At 42.5% G+C, this 18,162-nt stretch overlaps 1 protein-coding gene across 3 annotated transcripts in view; it reads left to right on the top strand.

The window, feature by feature from the left end:
• The window catches only part of LOC117548673 (potassium channel subfamily T member 2), a 39,665-nt gene that overhangs the window by 20,502 nt on the left and 1,001 nt on the right, over positions 1 to 18,162 (top strand). For 2 of the 3 annotated variants that reach the window (XM_034220073.1, XM_034220071.1), the window contains 19 exons: positions 2,487 to 2,667; positions 4,560 to 4,724; positions 5,131 to 5,267; positions 5,780 to 5,843; positions 6,680 to 6,788; positions 10,027 to 10,135; positions 10,274 to 10,330; positions 11,406 to 11,558; positions 11,644 to 11,897; positions 12,967 to 13,285; positions 13,366 to 13,471; positions 14,228 to 14,400; positions 15,190 to 15,261; positions 15,366 to 15,500; positions 15,600 to 15,711; positions 16,684 to 16,785; positions 16,879 to 16,962; positions 17,053 to 17,181; positions 17,800 to 18,145. In XM_034220073.1, the coding sequence (XP_034075964.1) occupies positions 2,487 to 2,667; positions 4,560 to 4,724; positions 5,131 to 5,267; positions 5,780 to 5,843; positions 6,680 to 6,788; positions 10,027 to 10,135; positions 10,274 to 10,330; positions 11,406 to 11,558; positions 11,644 to 11,897; positions 12,967 to 13,285; positions 13,366 to 13,471; positions 14,228 to 14,400; positions 15,190 to 15,261; positions 15,366 to 15,500; positions 15,600 to 15,711; positions 16,684 to 16,785; positions 16,879 to 16,962; positions 17,053 to 17,181; positions 17,800 to 18,145 (2,807 nt within the window). The remainder of the gene's footprint in view (positions 1 to 2,486; positions 2,668 to 4,559; positions 4,725 to 5,130; positions 5,268 to 5,779; positions 5,844 to 6,679; positions 6,789 to 10,026; positions 10,136 to 10,273; positions 10,331 to 11,405; positions 11,559 to 11,643; positions 11,898 to 12,966; positions 13,286 to 13,365; positions 13,472 to 14,227; positions 14,401 to 15,189; positions 15,262 to 15,365; positions 15,501 to 15,599; positions 15,712 to 16,683; positions 16,786 to 16,878; positions 16,963 to 17,052; positions 17,182 to 17,799; positions 18,146 to 18,162) is intronic. The other variant, XM_034220072.1, reaches the window with a different exon arrangement.

The raw sequence follows: 18,162 nt of genomic DNA, 5'->3' as shown, positions 1-18,162 counted from the left end.
TGGGCTCAGGGATATGAACACTTTGTGGAGGAAGAACACTAGGCTGTGGATTCACCTGTTACAATGTTGAAACTTTCCTCACGGTTTGTTTCAGCATCATCATGTTGACTCTCACGATCCTCTTGTTCAACAGTTTGACTGATGTGATGGAGCTCCTTTCTCAGCACCTCTACCAGGTCTTTGCCACTGTGCTTTGCAATTTTCTTCAATTCCTCAAGGTACGTTTGTGTAGTGGATTGGCCAACTGTATAAATGTACACACCTGCTAAGGCTTTGATATTAAAAGCAACATCTGTCTGAGTCTTGCTTGCAAGTTTGTATGGCAAAATGTCCAACAGTGACTGTACAGCTGTGCCATACGTAAACTCTACAATCATTTGCAGGCTGGATCCAGCTTGTGGCAGGTCTACTGGGATTCTTCTCTCAATCGAGCCATATTGGTTTAAGAAGTCATAAAGCTCTTCGTCTGTCTTTGTGTCTGTTAGGCCACTAACTAAGAGCGAGTTAGGTATTTTGACGCCTAATGCCTGAATTTCATCCATATTGATGAAAAGGCTTCTATATGGTCTCTGATCGCTAATCTTAAATCTGTTTTATTTGTATTCAATCCTGGCTAGCTCGCCAATTTGTAACACTTATTATCTTGGGCTATGCTATCTGACTAGAAGGATTCTGGGTTCTACTAGAGTGGATAGACAGGTAAGTAATTAGACCAGAGATCAGGTGGTTTGAATAGAACAGCCGGCAATTTACTGACGAAATAGACAAAACATTAAACATAGACAATGAATATTTTCTGCAGTATAATCAGAAGTAAGTATTTCACCTTTCCCTTGTTTTCTGATTTCTGTGACTTAGTAAATGTTATCCATATAGGATGAACAAAATAAAATAGCCTATTTTATTTTAGACCGGTCTACTAAGTATTATTCATAGATTTTTCCTATTTTAATCTCTTCAATATCCTGAGTTAACTCTTTTTCTTTTCCCTTTTCACAGGTAAAATATATCTAATTCAATGAAAAAAACACAATCGTACCATCAATGAAATCAAATGACAAATGAAAACCTAGAGTACAATATATAGTGTCTCTTTAAATCCAGGTACAACTTAAATCCAGTTCCAACCTTATAATTTCTTCAATACTCCTACCACTCTGGCAGTGAGTTCAGCTATTGTCTCTTGATAAACCAGCAAGTCCTCTCACTGGAGCGAAGATCAAAGCAGTCCGTGGGTCTGGCTCGCCATTTTGTATCAGAGCGGGTGTGTGTTGTCCTCTTACTTGCGATCAACTTTTTTATCCAGTCCAAAAAAACCTGACCAAAACACCGTTGGTTAATGTTCTATACCGTCTACTGGGTTTTCCGACCGTGTGGATGGTATTTTTATCTTTTTAAAATCAACTTTGAATCACTTTTAAAGTTTTAATATAATTTACTCCGCTCATCTCATCTGCGTCTTGCTCCGTTTTCTCTTTTCTCCTGCTACGCTGCGCGTGCCTGGTGGTGAGCAGAGATCCCTTAAGGAACAGTACCTTGTAATTTGTCATACTACTTTTATTTATTATATTTTTAAAGGGATTGGTCAATGTTATCATTGACCAATTGTAAACGTGTATCCTTAAAGGTGGGGTAGGTAAATTTGAGAAACCGGCTCGAGATCGCTAGAATTTGAAAATACACAACCGGAGAAAATCTGCCACTTCCTTATAGAGCCCCTCCTCCAACACACACGAACGCGCACATGACCAATGAGGGCACGAGATAAGTTTGTGCCCCGATGAAAGGCTGACAGGCAGGTAGGCCAACCAATCCGTTTAGCCGGGCCGGCTAAACGGATTGGTTGTACTTTTTACAGTATTACGGCTTCCACAGATGACATTTTTTTATGGATTTTTTGTCAAAGCACTTAAGATATTCATTGCTACCGGGATGTTAAGAGCATTCCATGGAATATAACAAAAAGTGTATCTCGAGCCGGTTTCTGAAACTTACCTACCCCACCTTTAATGAAATCCCTTTTGAATGACTTTATGCTGACTATGTTTTAATGTGGGTTACATAGGGAAATAAATGCTCCTCTTCCAGATAAAAGATAAAAAGGAAGGTAGCCTACTTGGTAACTGTGAAGATAAGATAGTGCTCTGAAATGCTTCAGTGCAGTGGATGATGTGACAGCTTGCTAATCCAAAAGATGCTACAAGCAGCAGGAATTAAGCTCTCTGACCATTTCAGGGGTGACATTTACAGTTGACTCATCTATCCCATAAAGAACAAAATAGCAGGCCAGTATGCATATACAGTGTCCCACAAAGCCACTGAAGCATGCATCCACCCCCATCTCCACAATCACACATACACACACAGGCGTGAAAGATAGCTCTCCACAGGAACCTATACTTCACCCAACATGTGAAGTCTGAGTAATACTCACTTCCTTTTTTTTCACTTTCTTCATTTCTTTCCATCTTGCCAACCTCCATCAGCATCTGTGGTATTCAACACCTGGAACGAGCGGGCAACAACCTGACCCTGTTCGACTCGCTCTACTTCTGCGTGGTCACCTTCTCCACGGTGGGCTTCGGAGATGTCACCCCCCAGATCTGGCCCTCACAACTCCTGGTGGTCATCATGATCTTCGTGGCGCTCATTGTGCTTCCCATCCAGGTGAGAACAAGGGTGATAACCACTAACACATCACAGGCAGTAGATTAAAAAGAGTTTCGGAAATTAACACACAAAGCTTTGAAAGGTAGGTTTTTAAAAAGTGATCTAGTAAAGTTGTGATTTGATGAGTTTAGAAGCCCTCATCCAATCTCATATTTATTTCAATTTAACTTTAGGAGCAGCCAGCCGGGCTCTGCTGGGCTTTCCTCCAAGTAATATAGAAGTATGTGTCTGATGTGTTTTAGTGAATTATTTAAATCATGCCTAAAATGAATGGGATTGCTTTGAAACCAAAAAAAGCTGTTTTGGTATAGTCTGTTTACAGGAAATGTTTATCTGTTTTTTCCTAAGATTCATAATTCTCCTTTTTTCCCCCTTGTACAATTACGTGATGACTCATTGCATCCTACTGTACGTAGATATGCAGCACTATTTTTACTCTGGAAACAGCAAGAGTATCCTCCTTCCTTCCTTGCTTGCTTCCCAAAAGATGTAGAGGTGCTAATGGAACGACTTTCCTCTGTGTGCAGTCAGATGAGGGTGGGAAACCACACTCACATAATACTGAGAAACAATCCACAAATGATTTGGTCTACTGACATTCCTCATTTGTTGCAAATTGGATTTCTTTGGTAAACGTCTTTGATAGCTTTTCTGTTTTTGAACGTGTCACATAAGCAGTATGTGTAGGGCTGCATCCTACGCAGCATAATGGCTGTTGAACAAACTCACACTGTTTTGTTTTTCCCATCAGCTGGGACCGGGTGTTAGCAAATGTCTTGACAACCAAAACCTTCACAATAACAAAAGACACAAACATGAAGAAACTTTTGTTAACTAGAACAGACTCATAACGACAATCTGTGAATCACCAACATTGATGCTGCGTCATCCTACCTACTCCCTCTCCCCATCTTTCAACCACAAACACCCTTTGACATTTAGAAACCCCCCCACCAAGCCCTACGCTGTGTGTGTGTGTGTGTGTGTGTGTGTGTGTGTGTGTGTGTGTGTGTGTGTGTGTGTGTGTGTGTGTGTGTGTGTGTGTGTGTGTGTGTGTGTGTGTGTGTGTGTGTGTGTGTGTGTGTGTGTGTGTGTGTGTGTGTGTGTGTGTGTGTGTGTGTGTGTGTGTGTGTGTGTGTGTGTGTGTGTGTGTGTGTGTGTGTGTGTGTGTGTGTGTGTGTGTGTGTGTGTGTGTGTGTCCGAGTCCTGCCATGACCTGTGTGCCCTTCTCTTGTCTGCACAGGGGAGCCTCTATTGGTTTTTGTGCCCAACACACACCAAAGGAAATGTGCCTCTTATTGTGTGTAATGTTGAGCCTAGAAAGGATATTGATTTGAAAATAAGATAAATTACTAACCCTTTAGGTAATTTCCTTGTCTCTCAGTTTGGAGACAGTCCTTGATCAAATCACGGTGGCCTCATCATAACATCACAAATCAGCCCAAATGTGTAGAATTGTTGTCAATTTCGTTCTTGCTATAGGAGGATATTGCTTTTATGCTGCACATTCATCTGTGAATAAGTTACAACAGTTGTGCTCATTGTGAATTATTTGGGGATTTTTATTGGAAAGCTTTAAGAAAAAGTCCCATCATCTATATACCCACCTACCTGGCCCTCTCCACACACACACAATTGTTTCCCTCAGGCTTACTGGTATTTCTGTAACTTACTTTCCTCTGTTGCTGCTGTCATGTTTCATTCAGCCCCCATCCTTAACCAAATCTCATCTTTTCTTAATTCCCCCAAGACTGTCCCTAATTAAACCAAAACACACTCTCTGTAAGGCATTGTTTTCTTTTCCTAAGCCACCTGGCTCCTCCCTGTATTCCATCAAACCTAATCCAATTTCCCTCTGTTGAATGTGATTGATGTCATTCTGAATGTAGTTCGAGCAGCTGGCCTTTCTGTGGATGGAGCGGCAGAAGTCCGGGGGGAACTACAGCCGCTACAGGGCGCAGACGGAGAAACACGTGGTGCTGTGTGTCAGCTGCCTCAAAATCGACCTCCTCATGGACTTCCTCAATGAGTTCTTCGCTCACCCCCGATTACAGGTCTCTCAAAACGGTTTTAAGCCAAAACAAAAAGGGTGTCGGAGGGGTTTTGCGATTGTTGTCTGTCATCATCTACAGTTGGCTAGACAGCTGAGGTTAAAGGAGATGTTTCATTTAGCGAAAACAATAATCAAAATGCTGTATTATTCATGTTGAAGCAGATGTTTTCATGAGGTTGCATTCATGTGTATCCATTAGGAGGTGCAGGTGATGGTTAACGTCTCCCTTTAAAATGTGTTTTGCATATTGTTATTTAATTAAGTTTTACATGAATCTGCCGAAGTGGGAGATCTCACATGGGATGTGGTCATTAAAGCATGATTTATACATCACAATTAGTTTGGCAGCCAATCATAGTTCAGTATTAAGTGAGCTGTTGGTTAAACCTCTCTTTGTGTGTTTGTAGGACTACTATGTGGTGATCCTGTGCCCAGCAGAGATGGATGTCCAGGTCAGGAGGGTCCTCCATGTCCCTCTGTGGGCCCAGAGAGTCATCTACCTGCAGGGTTCTGCCCTCAAAGACCAAGACCTGATGAGGGCCAAGTGAGATACTGTGACAAAAACAACAACAATCACGACAAATAATACAAGCACTGAATAACCCCAGAACAGACCTGTTACCTTGAAATAAAAGGCCCCACTTTTAGACGCTTGAGCTTATAATTAATGCCTTAATTGCCTACAGCCTTATAATAATAGCTTTAATTACAGTTGGAGTTCTAATGCTTATTGTTTACCTCCTGGCTTTTTGTAATACAGCAGCAGAACCTTTGTGATAGGGAAAGACTAAAATACATTGTTTAGTTTTTTGACTCTCCCTGTTTTCTTGCCTCCTTCCATCTCAACCCTAAATAGTGTGGGCTTGAAAGATCGATTGGATTGTTTGTTGTTCTTTTGTCCTGCTTTTTTCTCTTTTGTCCTCTCCCTCAACAACATGACAACTCCCTCCTTCCCATGTCTTCTTTCCTCAACGCTTCCCTAATTCTCTCTATCTTTCTCTCTATTTATCTATGTCTCGCTCCCATGGCTACATGCTTTTTTCTAACTGCCTGCAGGATGGACGACGCTGAAGCCTGCTTTATCCTCAGCAACCGGTTTGAAGTGGACCGCATTGCTGCTGTACGTTTCTCACTGCTTCTCTGTATTGCCATCACTCCCTATATGTAACATTTCCATAGTAGGGCTGCTTGCCTGAGAAAAGCCTTAAAATAAATTAGAAAACAAAAAATTACGCATTAAAGCAGCTTTGGTAACAACTGGATTTAGTCTTCTGCATTGGATGCTTTCTACCAAAAGATTATTGGAGTGAAAATGACTGAAACAGAGAGTAAAGGAAACACAGGCTTGACATAACTATACACACTATGCATGTGAAAAACATCTATAGGTGCAATGTTACACGACACTACTTGCCATGATAGTGATCACACGGTTTAATTAACACGGTTTAATTAACACCCTGGTACACTGAATAATTTGGCAGCTGAATTGTAATACCTTTGGAGACCCCTTATTTTTGTTTCTTGTACCCACATTAGGTGTCAATTCTTCAGAACCTTGAAAACATTGTAATTACTGTCAGCATGTGACTATGGTTAACATAGAGACACATTAGCGTGTTATCCTTGTCCCTTTGAGCATGATAGCGTGCTGACATTATCTTTTCAGATAACAGAGTACAGCCTCACACATACTCAACAATTATATCCTGGCCAGTGTTACTCAGTTCACTCTTTATGGGCTTGCCACTATTCTTGAACACTTCTTTGTAGAAAGATGTTAGAATAGCATTACTTTGAAATCTGACAATGGCCGTTGAGTTGCTCTGTGAAGTCAGTGTTTTAGGAAGAATCCGATGCTGTTAGTTGTGTGTGTTTACCACTCTTTAACTCTCCATTGCCCTTTTCCTCTCTCCCAACTTTTCACTCCATCCATCTCAATCCCCATTTTCTCAGGATCATCAGACCATCCTCCGAGCCTGGGCGGTGAAAGACTTCGCTCCCAATTGCCCCTTGTACGTCCAGATTCTCAAGCCGGAGAACAAGTTCCACGTCAAATTTGCAGGTGGGCACATGAGTGTGAAATCAAACACTGACAGTGACTCCTTTGCTTAAAGTATGTCCATTCTTGTTTGGATTCAACTACTGTTATTTCAATGCATTATAATGCATATGCTCAAATGTGTCCTGTCCCAGTTCAACAGGTGCTTTTGCTCAGTTTGTGTGTTTTAAAAGAAGGGTGATTAGGTTAACATTGGAAACTAAGTTGTCCTGTGTGCTCTTTTATTTAGTCATGTCCTCTTTTCTGCCTGAGTTTGTCAGCTGGAATTCCCCCCCTTGCTCAACAGAAGAAGCCATTCAATCATCTGAAGGCACGTAGAAGAAATCACACTCTCACTGTTTCCTCTCTCTCTGCCTACAGTCCTAGAGAACCCAATTCTAGCTTGACGCCCTCTTCCCAGCTGTCTCTATCAATGATTAACGTTTCATTTTGCTTCCCCGGCCCAAGACAATCCCCTTATTTGGGGGAGTTCTGCTGTTGTGCTAACCTGGCAGATGAGCTCTCCCCGTAGGAAATCCTCCTTTGCCTCTGCAGTGCTGTTTTACACACTTGACTGCCAGAGCCAGACTGAGGCTTATGTGTTAAGTCGGGCAGGAATTTTGAAATATTGTGTTTTTTAATGAAATTGTCAATAGTCATCTCCTTGTGGCCCCCAACAGCCTTTCAGTGCTGATGATAAATTCCATACATGACTGTTAAAAGTAACTCCTTTTAAGACCACAAAACCTAATGTTTATAATCAACTGACCTTCAGCCTGAAGTCATCTCAGTAAACTCTGGGAGCGAGTATGTAAGTAGTCACTAGAACATAACTTTAAGAAGGATGCCATGTTTTGACACCACTTGGAATATACCCGCTAAGTGCTAGTGTGGGAGGCATTAATGAGCCAGGGAAAAACATTTAATTTGATCCACAGGAATGGTTTAATAACAGCTCAACGTTCAATGGGAAAGATCGGGAGAATGTTGCAGCCGGGCAGGAAACCCTGAGGCGTTTGATTAACCATAAAAAATGGGGTGCGGTGTTAATCGATTGTCTCCCCGGTTTATGTTCTGAATGACAATAGCCTGTTGCCCTCCTGAAGTGGGCTTATTGCAGCAGCAGGCATCGTGTTCAACAACAGCACACTCGTACAAACAATAACAGCTAACTGAATTAATTAACTTAACCACTGGACCTGTGGTCAAGTTGTAATGGCCAACATCTGCATGTCCACACTTATCTTCTCACACCTTTAACACCAGTCTGTGAAAGAGATTCTGAAGAGGGTATACTAAAACCTTGTGGATGTATGTGAGTGTGTGGGTGTGTGTGTGCACAGTATGTCGAGGTCTGTAATTGGTTTCTCTCCTGGTCTGGGTCCTGGTATCTGAAGGATAGAGGATGGGATGCTGGGCGGCGTTGAACAGTAAGCAGAGGAGAAGATGGGAAGTGAAGGCATCACAGTGGTTAACAGAAACACACGAGGGATGTTGAAAATTGGATATTGCAGAAAAGACTCAATTTTGTGTGTGACTACTGTGTGTGACTACTGTGTGTGCGCTTTGTGAGTTAGAGATGTGTGTGTATGGTAGCAGACCTAGAGATTGGAATGTGCGTGACAATAATGAACACTGTTGCCTCAAAGATGAGACATACATTTGTTTTTGTTTTACTCTGCACGCTTAGAGATGCCCATTGGTCTGTATAAGCTGCTTTCTCACAATCTGAAAAGCTTTGTGTGTGAGTTGCATTATGATGTCCTGTTCTGAACCAAAGGCACATTGGTACTTTAGCAGAAGATCCACAATCAGCAGCTGTAATTGTCTCTCACCTGCTCAGATTCAGGCACACAATTTACAAAAAATTGCATTTACATGTCATCGGGCTCTCAGGTTTCTCCGGTTGGCAGCTGATTGAGTTGCATGCTTCATGTCAGGCTCCGACGTTCTTCAGCAATTATTTCTTAATTAAAGGCACATAATTTGCTTTTCTGACCCAGCTAAACATTGTTGGTAAACAAGGAAGCAAAGAAAATGCAATCAAGGATTACCCATCAGGGGAAATGGGAGCTCTCTGTGCCCGACATGCTGATTGGCTCACTACAAACATGAATCGCTCTATTGGTTTTTCCTTTCATAGAGGAGGCTGTGCGGCAACAGGTAAACGAAAGGAGTGTCATCTGTGTTTGTTCCGTTTGGTTTGGTTTGCTCACAGGCGTTTAGTCTTGGATGATGTGATTGAAAGGGGGTTTAAGGCTGACACTAAATCACTGGCTTGTGCTTGTTCTTCTATCTAATCCCCAAAAACTGAGCGTTGGGCCACAACAGTAACATTAAGAAGATCCCATGGGAGTAAACAAGCAGCTGGTACAAGAGGATGATGACACGACTGTCTGCTTGACTCATTTGTTCTACGTTTCATTTAACATAAAATATATTGTTTGATTGTTTGTGCTTTTGTCTTTAAGTGGTACTCTTCAGCCCTATTTACACATTGTACTGTTCACAGTTGGGAATAACCAGGATGTTCTTTCCAAAAAGATGTGTCACTATTAAGTGTGTTTGAGCTAGTGATTAAATAAGAGGGAATATAACCAGAACAACAATTATGATAAATAAACTTGAGCTGCTGTCTCTTGTTTTATATCAGAACACACTTATATGTCTTTCATTTTTGATTGAAACAATCAATTTAGAGGCAACACGCTTGGGAACACTTTAGATTTTAACCAACTATTGCACTTAGCCACGCTGTGGTTCTCCCTCTCCCCTGAAGAATCAGCAGACAGTGATGACATAAAACAATCAAATATGTTTTCTAAAATGAGTGAATAGCTGAGAGAGGTTCTTGAGCAAACAGAGCACAGATATTATAAGACCGCTGGCTCCAAGAGTATGCAAGATAAGCTACAGACAGACATGCACACACAACCCAAATACATGGTCCCCCTAGCCTCGGTTTATGCCTGGTGGAAATAAAACATAATAGATGAGACCTTCTTAGAGCTAAAGATGACATTTAGTTCACTCTCTTGAGAAGGGTGGAAGCATAATCTCCAGTGATGTACATTTGCAAAGCTAAATATCACCATGGATCAAGAACACACTTACAAATGCTAGGGATGTCTTTATTTGAGCAGCCAGTTGTATTCAAGGCAGCGTTGTTGGACTCAGAGTTGAAACTATCATGGAAGTAGAGTGTGAGGGTTGTATTTTCCGACCTCCGATACGTTTCCCTTTTTGTTTCCTGTGTCTGCAGATCATGTGGTGTGTGAAGAAGAGTTTAAGTACGCCATGCTGGCTTTAAACTGCGTGTGCCCTGGTACATCAACACTCATCACTCTATTGATCCACTCCTCCAGAGGGCAGTAAGTTCCCTTGCTTTCTGACTCCCGATCCCTCTTTTTTTGTTAACTTGACAGTAAAATATGCAGTAGATACAGTGAACAGAACTGAGCTGCTTATTGTCTCCTCAATGTCACTCAACTTTGGTGTTTGCTTTCCAGAATGGCTCCCCAAGAGGTCTTCAAGCAGCGTGCCGGAGCCTTTCAAGCCCTCAACAGGTAGGATTCATCTGATCTGTATTCACCCCAATCATCTGTCCACTTCCATAGATTTGCACATTGTCTTTTGTTATTCCATGAGGAGATTTACTTCGTGGAGGTTAATTGTGTTATTAAGAAACATGTTGTTGTATTTTGACTTTTTCTTATATGTTACAGTTTAATGCTTAAATCCTGCACAAAAAAATCCCAATGTGATCAGGGGCAAATTGCTCAATACACAATATTTTACTTAATTTATTTGTATCATTATGGGGTGATATGATGATAAGTGATTATGATGGTACTAGTTTAAAATATTTAAACACCGTTTGTATTTCAATAACTCAGTGGGTTTTACATTGAATATGCAAAGAAATGTTTTGGTAATTTACTTCTTTCATCAAGATATTCAAGGTAAAACCTTGATGAGTAATTGATAAACAGATTATATTTTTGTATTCCTTTGAGTGCAGTAGATATCTTCAAAATAACAATGACAATCTCTTTGATTGCATCAAAAAAATATGAATATTAAAGAAGTTCAATGTCAAGCACTCTTGTGTCTGATGAGTTGTACTTTCAAAAGCAATGTATTTCATAAGTATGCTTCTATATCTGGATTTGTTGCCATTTGGTTTATTGGCTGTGACAGTGCTACATGATGCTCCCTCCTCCTCTCCAGCCTTACACTTACAGTAGTTCCTGTAAACTGCAAAATCGCTATAACACTTGTTTATATAATGCCGTCTTTGTCGCAGGCCACCCACATTCACACTGCCCCCACACCCTTGCTTTATGCTATCACCTTTTTAGCCTCCACATCTAAAGATGTATCCCTAGGAGAAAAATGTGTCCACTTAACTGTGTGAATGTGTACATTTGGGAGCTATTGTTTAGACAGGTTGGCTGTCCTTGTGTGTCCTGATTGAAGTATTGATCAGTAGCTCTGACAGAGATTTAAGATCTTACCTCTGAGACCTCAGGTGAAATATCTCCTCATGTTGCCCTGGTGCTGAGCTAGACGCTTTGTGTTACAAGTTTTAAAGTTCATTCTTTCCCCACGTGGCCAATCAATCCTACTTTTCTGTCTCAGGGAGGGCGGTGCATGTGCAGCAGACCAATGGCACCGAACCTACCGCCGCTGCTCAGCCAATGAGGTGCATCACATCCGTCTAGAGGAAAGTAAATTCTTTGGAGAATACCAGGGCAAGAGTTTCACCTTTGCCTCCTTTCATGCTCACAAAAAGTAAGTTATATTTTGTGAAAAGTCCCAAAAATGAGAACTCAAAACCCCCCCGCACTGTTCAGATCTGACCTTGTCTTTTTTATAGGTATGGAGTATGTTTGATTGGAGTTCGCAGATTGGAAACCACCAACATCTTGCTGAACCCTGGGCCCTGCCACATCATGGGGGCCTCTGACACATGCTTCTACATCAATATCTCCAAAGAGGAGAACTCAGCATTCGTCAGGGGCCACAAGGAGCCATCGTGGGGCAGAACTCGAGGAAATCCCAGGGGGGTGCACCAATCCATCTACCACGGACTCACACGCCTGCCAGTCCACAGTATCATCGCCAGCATGGGTCAGTCTGAAATGCACGCCGCAAAGACTGTGTAACGTTTACACACTGGCCTTCTGTTTGCAGTATGTGTTGGTCAAACACGCAAACCTGTCATCAAACTGTCAGCTGCAGCAGCACATTCACAGCTTTCAGAATTACGCAGTTCTCACACAAGCTATCTTGGTTAAATATATGCACAGCTTTTCTGATGAATTCACATGTATCTGATCATAAGCAACACTTGATATGTCACTTGATAAGAACCCCTAAATGGGGCCGCTTGATAGCTAACCTAGCAGAGCTCAAGGCCTAGGATTCACTCAGACCATTTCAGAGTGTCATCTCCTTTTTTCTCCCCATTTTAAATCTGCTTCTATAATAAAGGCACTGGTGGCCAAATAATAATCTAAAAAAACAACAACCAAATGAACTGAACTGTCAGTATACACACACCACCTGGTGGACAACAGTGATACTGTATAGCTCACTATTCCTCAATGCTCTCACCACAGTATCCACGATCAGGGACTGTGCAAACACATCATGTATAGTAGAAAAAAAGGGTCCTTGATGTTGGAATTATAATAAAGGTTTGCTTTGGTTGGGAAGGGTTTGAAAAGGAAGTAAGGTCCTTAAATCCACTCATCTAGCAACATGTTTAAAAGCTCCTAACCAGATGGCTATTTCATGGTGAAATTCTAAAAACAGTATAGCGTCACAAACGCCCTTCTACCTCCTAAGGGTGTTTGTGACACTCTGAGTGGGTTAAGAGCTCCGCTTTATTTTAACAGGTACAAGCACGGTCTATGTTTTTAGAATTTCATATGACAACGCCATCTAATTAAAGTGTGTGTGTGTGTGTGTGTGTGTGTGTGTGTGTGTGTGTGTGTGTGTGTGTGTGTGTGTGTGTGTGTGTGTGGTGTGTGTGTGTGTGTGTGTGTGTGTGTGGTGTGTGTGTGTGTGTGTGTGTGTGTGTGTGTGTGTGTGTGTGTGTGTGTGTGTGTGTGTGTGATGTGTGTGTGTGTGTGTGTGTGTGTGTGTGTGTGTGTGTGTGTGTGTGTGTGTGTGTGTGTGTGTGTGTGTGTTACAGGCACAGTGGCCATCGACCTGCAGGACTCCAGTGACAGCAGCCCAGAGAGCCAGGATCCTGGGGGCACCGTGCTGGGAAGCGGGAGAGGAAGCAGAAGCAGGGCGGAGATGGGTGGTGCTAACACTTTGGCCCTGCCTGCCATGGGAGAGTCAGCGGAGGAAAGGCGGCACAGCATCGCCCCCGTCCTGGAGCTTGTGGACGGTGTCAACAACCCCACCTTCGACCTGCTCGGAGACCAGTCAGAGGACGAGGGAGGGGAAGAGGGCAAGGAGGACAGTGACAGAGACGAGAGCGCCCACTGGTGGGGTCGACACTGCGAGTAAGTCAGGAAGATGCTGTTTGTATTTACATCAGGGAAGTGTAAACTAGTTTGGAGGTAACTGTGGGCTTGTGCTACAGGTGGGTGAAGGGATATCCCCTAAACTCTCCGTACATCGGCAGCTCGCCTGCGTTGTGCCACCTTCTTCAGGAAAAGATGCCTTTCTGCTGCCTGCGCATGGACAAGGTAAGATAAAGACCATAGACTGTATGCATTACATTAATGCACACAATGTACAACAATATCTGTTTTCTTATTTTTCTTTTCTATTCCATATTTTATTCCTTTTTATTCCATTCCATTGCAATGTAAATAATGTTATATTTTACTATATCTTTTAATATTTTTCTAGTTCTCTACCTGTGTTTTTAATTCTTGTTTTACTTTTATGTATGCACCACGACATCAAGTCAAATTCCTCGTACGAGTAAACCTACCTGGTAATAAACCTGTTTCTGATTCTGAAGATAAGATAAGAAGTACTTTGTTGATCCCAATTTGGAAAATGTTTGCGTTGCAGCAGCATAAAAAGACAAGGCATTGTACATTAAAAGACTAGAAATAAACAATCCAAAATGTAAACATCTCAAATAGAAGTAAAATAGTATTAAAAAAGTAAAAAATATACATGTGGAAATACAAATGTACAGTAACAAAATGTAAAGCAGGATATTATATATACATTAATTGTGCAAGGAATGGATTATTAAATATCAGATTGAATATAAATGTAAAATGTACAGTGGGAGTTTAAGTCCAGTTATCCAGAGAAGCCATGGAGCAGAGAGTTCTCTGCCGGCCAGAGGTGATTTGTTATACAGTTTTATTGCAGTCGGCAGGAATTTTTCCCTGTAAAGTGTGGGATTTACATGGCTTGCTATCTTCTTTCTATCTAAATTCACATTGCTGTTATCCCCCATGACTACTCTGCTTCTCTCCTAGGCTTGCCACCACACCCTTTTTGAGGATGCCCGCTGCTATGGCTTCAAAAACAAATTGATCATTGTGTCTGCGGAGAGTGCAGGAAACGGACTGTACAACTTCATTGTGCCTCTACGGGCCTACTATCGACCCAGGAAGGAGCTCAACCCCATTGTGCTGCTGCTGGAGAGCATGTAAGATCACATTTATGTCATTAATTGGTAAATGGACTGTACTTATATAGCGCTTTATCCAGTCTTTAAGACCCCTCAAAGCGCTTTACATACTACATGTCTTTCACCCATTCACACCCAGTCATACAGAGCAGTGTATGTTACTCTAGGACCTAACATGCATACAACATGCACACACCGTTGGCCATGCCATCGGGAGCAACTCAGGGTTAAGTATCTTGCCCAAGGATACACCGACATGTTGACTGCATGGGCTGGGATGGAACCCACAACCTTCTGGTTGAAAGACGACCGCACTCCCTCGCAGCCACAGTTGCCCTGTTGTTCCACAGCTTCAAACTAAATGCGTTCCATGATGAACGAGTTACACAAAACTGTTGCTGTGACTGCAACAGCTACAAATGTAGGTTGTGCAGGATAGAAAAAGAAAAGTTCCTGCTTACATAGCCAGTTCAGGAGAAACACTGAGCTATTTAGGTTCATAGTAAACATGATTTGTGAAATGCTGAATGCTTCAGGACAATGCACTTCGCAAACCTGGGTCTTGTATTGTGGCTGGTACACAAACACCGTCAGCCAAATGAGAGTGGAATCCAATAAAAAGGCAATAAAATGCTGAGTCACTCCAGTCTACTGCTGTTATAGACTGTCTTCAGCTCTCTCTGCAGGCTGTGTTGTATTTCTCAGTCTGAGTGACGGGGGTCTGTCTCTGAGGGGACGTTCGCTCTTCATCATGCCACGTACAAATCTCTAGGAATCTCGAATCTATTTGTTTTCTGATCGCTACAGACCTGAAGCAGACTTCCTGGAGGCAATCTGTTGGTTCCCCATGGTGTTCTACACAGTGGGCTCCATCGACAAGTGAGACAAAGCTACACACTGATCTATTTCCTTAATCTTTATTCATGTAAGTGCTTTTCACCTCTCGAATGCCTTTCCTGTACTCTTTGATTTTCTCTCCACAGTCTGGACAGTTTGCTGCGATGCGGAGTCACTTTTGCTGACACGATGGTAGTGGTAGACAAGGAGAGCTCAATGATTGCAGAGGAGGATTACATGGCTGATGCAAAGACCATTGTGAATGTCCAGACACTGTTCAGGTCTGCTTTGTTTGCTTTACAATCTAACATTCTGTGTTTATATTGTTGTGTGTTTTTTTTAATCCATTTTGTCTCTCTGTCTGTGCTTTTACCTTCCAGACTGTTCCCAGCTCTTAGTATCATCACAGAGCTAACCCACCCAGCCAACATGCGATTTATGCAGTTCAAAGTCAAAGACCACTACTCTCTGGCCCTGTCCAAACTGGAAAAGGTAAAAGCTTAATACTTTCTAAAGCACTATTATTCATTTACCTCGACCCAGACTTCAGAAAAAGTAGGATAGTGTATTGCAGTATACATTTGTTACTGATTATAGCAACTTTTTCAGCCTGCGTGTGGTTGACTTGTGGAATGATCTGCCAGAAAGCGTTGTCACATCCAAGACGGTTAACTGTCTCAAATCCCGCCTCGACCATTACTGGTCAAACATCACCTTCACTTTGGACTATGTGACTGTTGCCAGCATCCATAGTAAATAAAGAATCAGTGATCTATTTATTTATTTATGAGCGACTAAAAGGCCTTAGGCCTATTACAGCCGTATCCTATTAATTGATTGATAGCCTTTTTAATTTCGAATTGTTGTTAATGTTGCTCTCTGTGTGGCAGCTAATGAATTTCCCACCAAGCCTCAATATCATTTATCAAAGAATGAGTAAATGTGTCCTTGCAGGACATCAAGTATTAAAATGGATTTCACTCTGGGATCATTATAAATAGATGTTATTAGATTTCCAGCAGTGTTGCCCTACAGCGTAAAGGATATCCGGTGAATTACAGCTTTTTCTTCTTGCTGTTTGAACAGTGCATGCTTGTTTAAGTTTCCCTTGGGATTTTCCCTCTTTAAAAAAAATGCTAGTAAGTTACTTCTAACAAGATACATGTTTTATAAGTCTCACAATAAATGTCAGATTTTAAGTAACTTCAACCATGACTAGTGTAATCGGGTGAACATCTTGTGTGTGTGTTGTGTTGTGTGTGTTGTGTGTGTGTGGTGTGTGTGTGTTGTGTGTGTGTGTGTGTGTGTGTGTGTGTGTTGTGTGTGTGTGTGTGTGTGTGTGTGTGTGTGTGTGTGTGTGTGTGGTGTGTGTGTGGTGTGTGTGTGTGTGTGTGTGTGTGTGTGTGTGGTGGGTGTGTGTGGTGTGTGTGTGTGTGTGTGTGTGTGTGTGTGATTAATCTGTAGAAGGAAAGGGAGAAGGGCTCCAACCTGGTGTTTATGTTCCGCCTGCCCTTCTCTGCAGGGAAGGTGTTCAGTGTCAGCATGCTGGACACTCTCCTTTACCAGGTATCTCAAACAGAAAATCCCTGACTCTGACTAAAAAAACTAAATGTGTGAGCATGCCAAATCTGATCTATTTCTTCTGACTTGTGCTGCAAGTCATTTGTGAAGGACTACATGATCTCCATCACCAGGCTGCTGCTGGGTTTGGACTCCATGCCTGGCTCAGGTTTCCTTTGTGCTGTAAGTACCGGCACCCAAATGCCTTGGATTCTGTTTGTTTGGTTTGTGAAGTGTCTCTGAGGCAGAATATTGTCTTGTTTGTTTTTTTAGATGAAAATCACAGAGGACGACCTGTGGATCCGCACCTACGGCAGGCTCTACCAGAAACTGTGCTCCTCCACTGGAGACATTCCCATCGGCATCTACCGCACAGAGGCACACAAGCTTCCAGTCTCTGAAGTAAGGGGCTGCTATTACTAGTTGTGTGGCCTACTTTTCTGTCTCAGGGAGGGCGGTGCAGCAGACCAATGGCACCGAACCTACCGCCGCTGCTCAGCTAAGCAAGACACTTAAAATAACAAGCTTAAGTTGGAGTGCAAAACAAAACATTAATGATTTTGGTACAATATTTAACCCTGCCAAAAGCTAGGCTTAAAGTCACAAGGTCACAACTTTTTCCACGTGGAACGTGATCATTGTTTAAAGAAAAAGTAAGCATGGCATTTGATTGGTTAGCTGCCATCTCTGTTGTGATTGGTCAACTGATTAGCCTATAATGGACAATGTGTTGGAGCGCTAGCCAATAGAAGCGCAAGTGCAACATAGTGATGTCACTATATTACAGAAATAAACAAAGGACTACATTCGAGGCATGTCAGGCAGTGGGGGGAGAACTTTGGGGTTTGAGCCTTTGAAGACCATTAACTTGCACATCCATACACCACACTACACGAAAGGGAAAACCCCCAAAAGCATAATAGGGCTTTAAGAAATTACATTTATCTTTATTTTTGAGAAAGGAAATGAAAGGTCTGGTTGTGTGTGATGTTGCTATGTAGTTATTTTTGTGTGTCCCAGTCCCAGGTATCCATCACAGTGGAGGACTATGAAGATACGAGGGAACCCAGAGAGCCCCTGCTGTCCCGGACCAGCGCTCACCGTAACTCCACCTCCTCGGAGCCCGTCTCCACCTCCTCCCACTCCTCAGACCACCCTCTGCTCAGGAGGAAAAGCATGCAGTGGGCCCGGCGGCTGAGCAGAAAGGGGGGGCGGGGCTCCAGTGGGGCCAAGGGGGGTCCGGGCAGCGCGGCAGAGAGGATCAACCAGCAGAGACTGACCCTGTTCAGACGCTCCGAGAGGCAGGAGCTCAACGCTCTGGTGAAGACGAGGATGAAACACCTGGGCCTTTCTCCAACCGGATACAGTAAGACAATATTTGTG

The sequence above is a fragment of the Gymnodraco acuticeps genome, unplaced genomic scaffold (assembly GCF_902827175.1).
Source record: "Gymnodraco acuticeps unplaced genomic scaffold, fGymAcu1.1, whole genome shotgun sequence".
NCBI lineage: Eukaryota > Metazoa > Chordata > Actinopteri > Perciformes > Bathydraconidae > Gymnodraco > Gymnodraco acuticeps.
The sequence above is the reverse complement of the archived record's forward strand: the minus strand, read 5'-3'. Positions and strand labels throughout refer to the sequence as shown.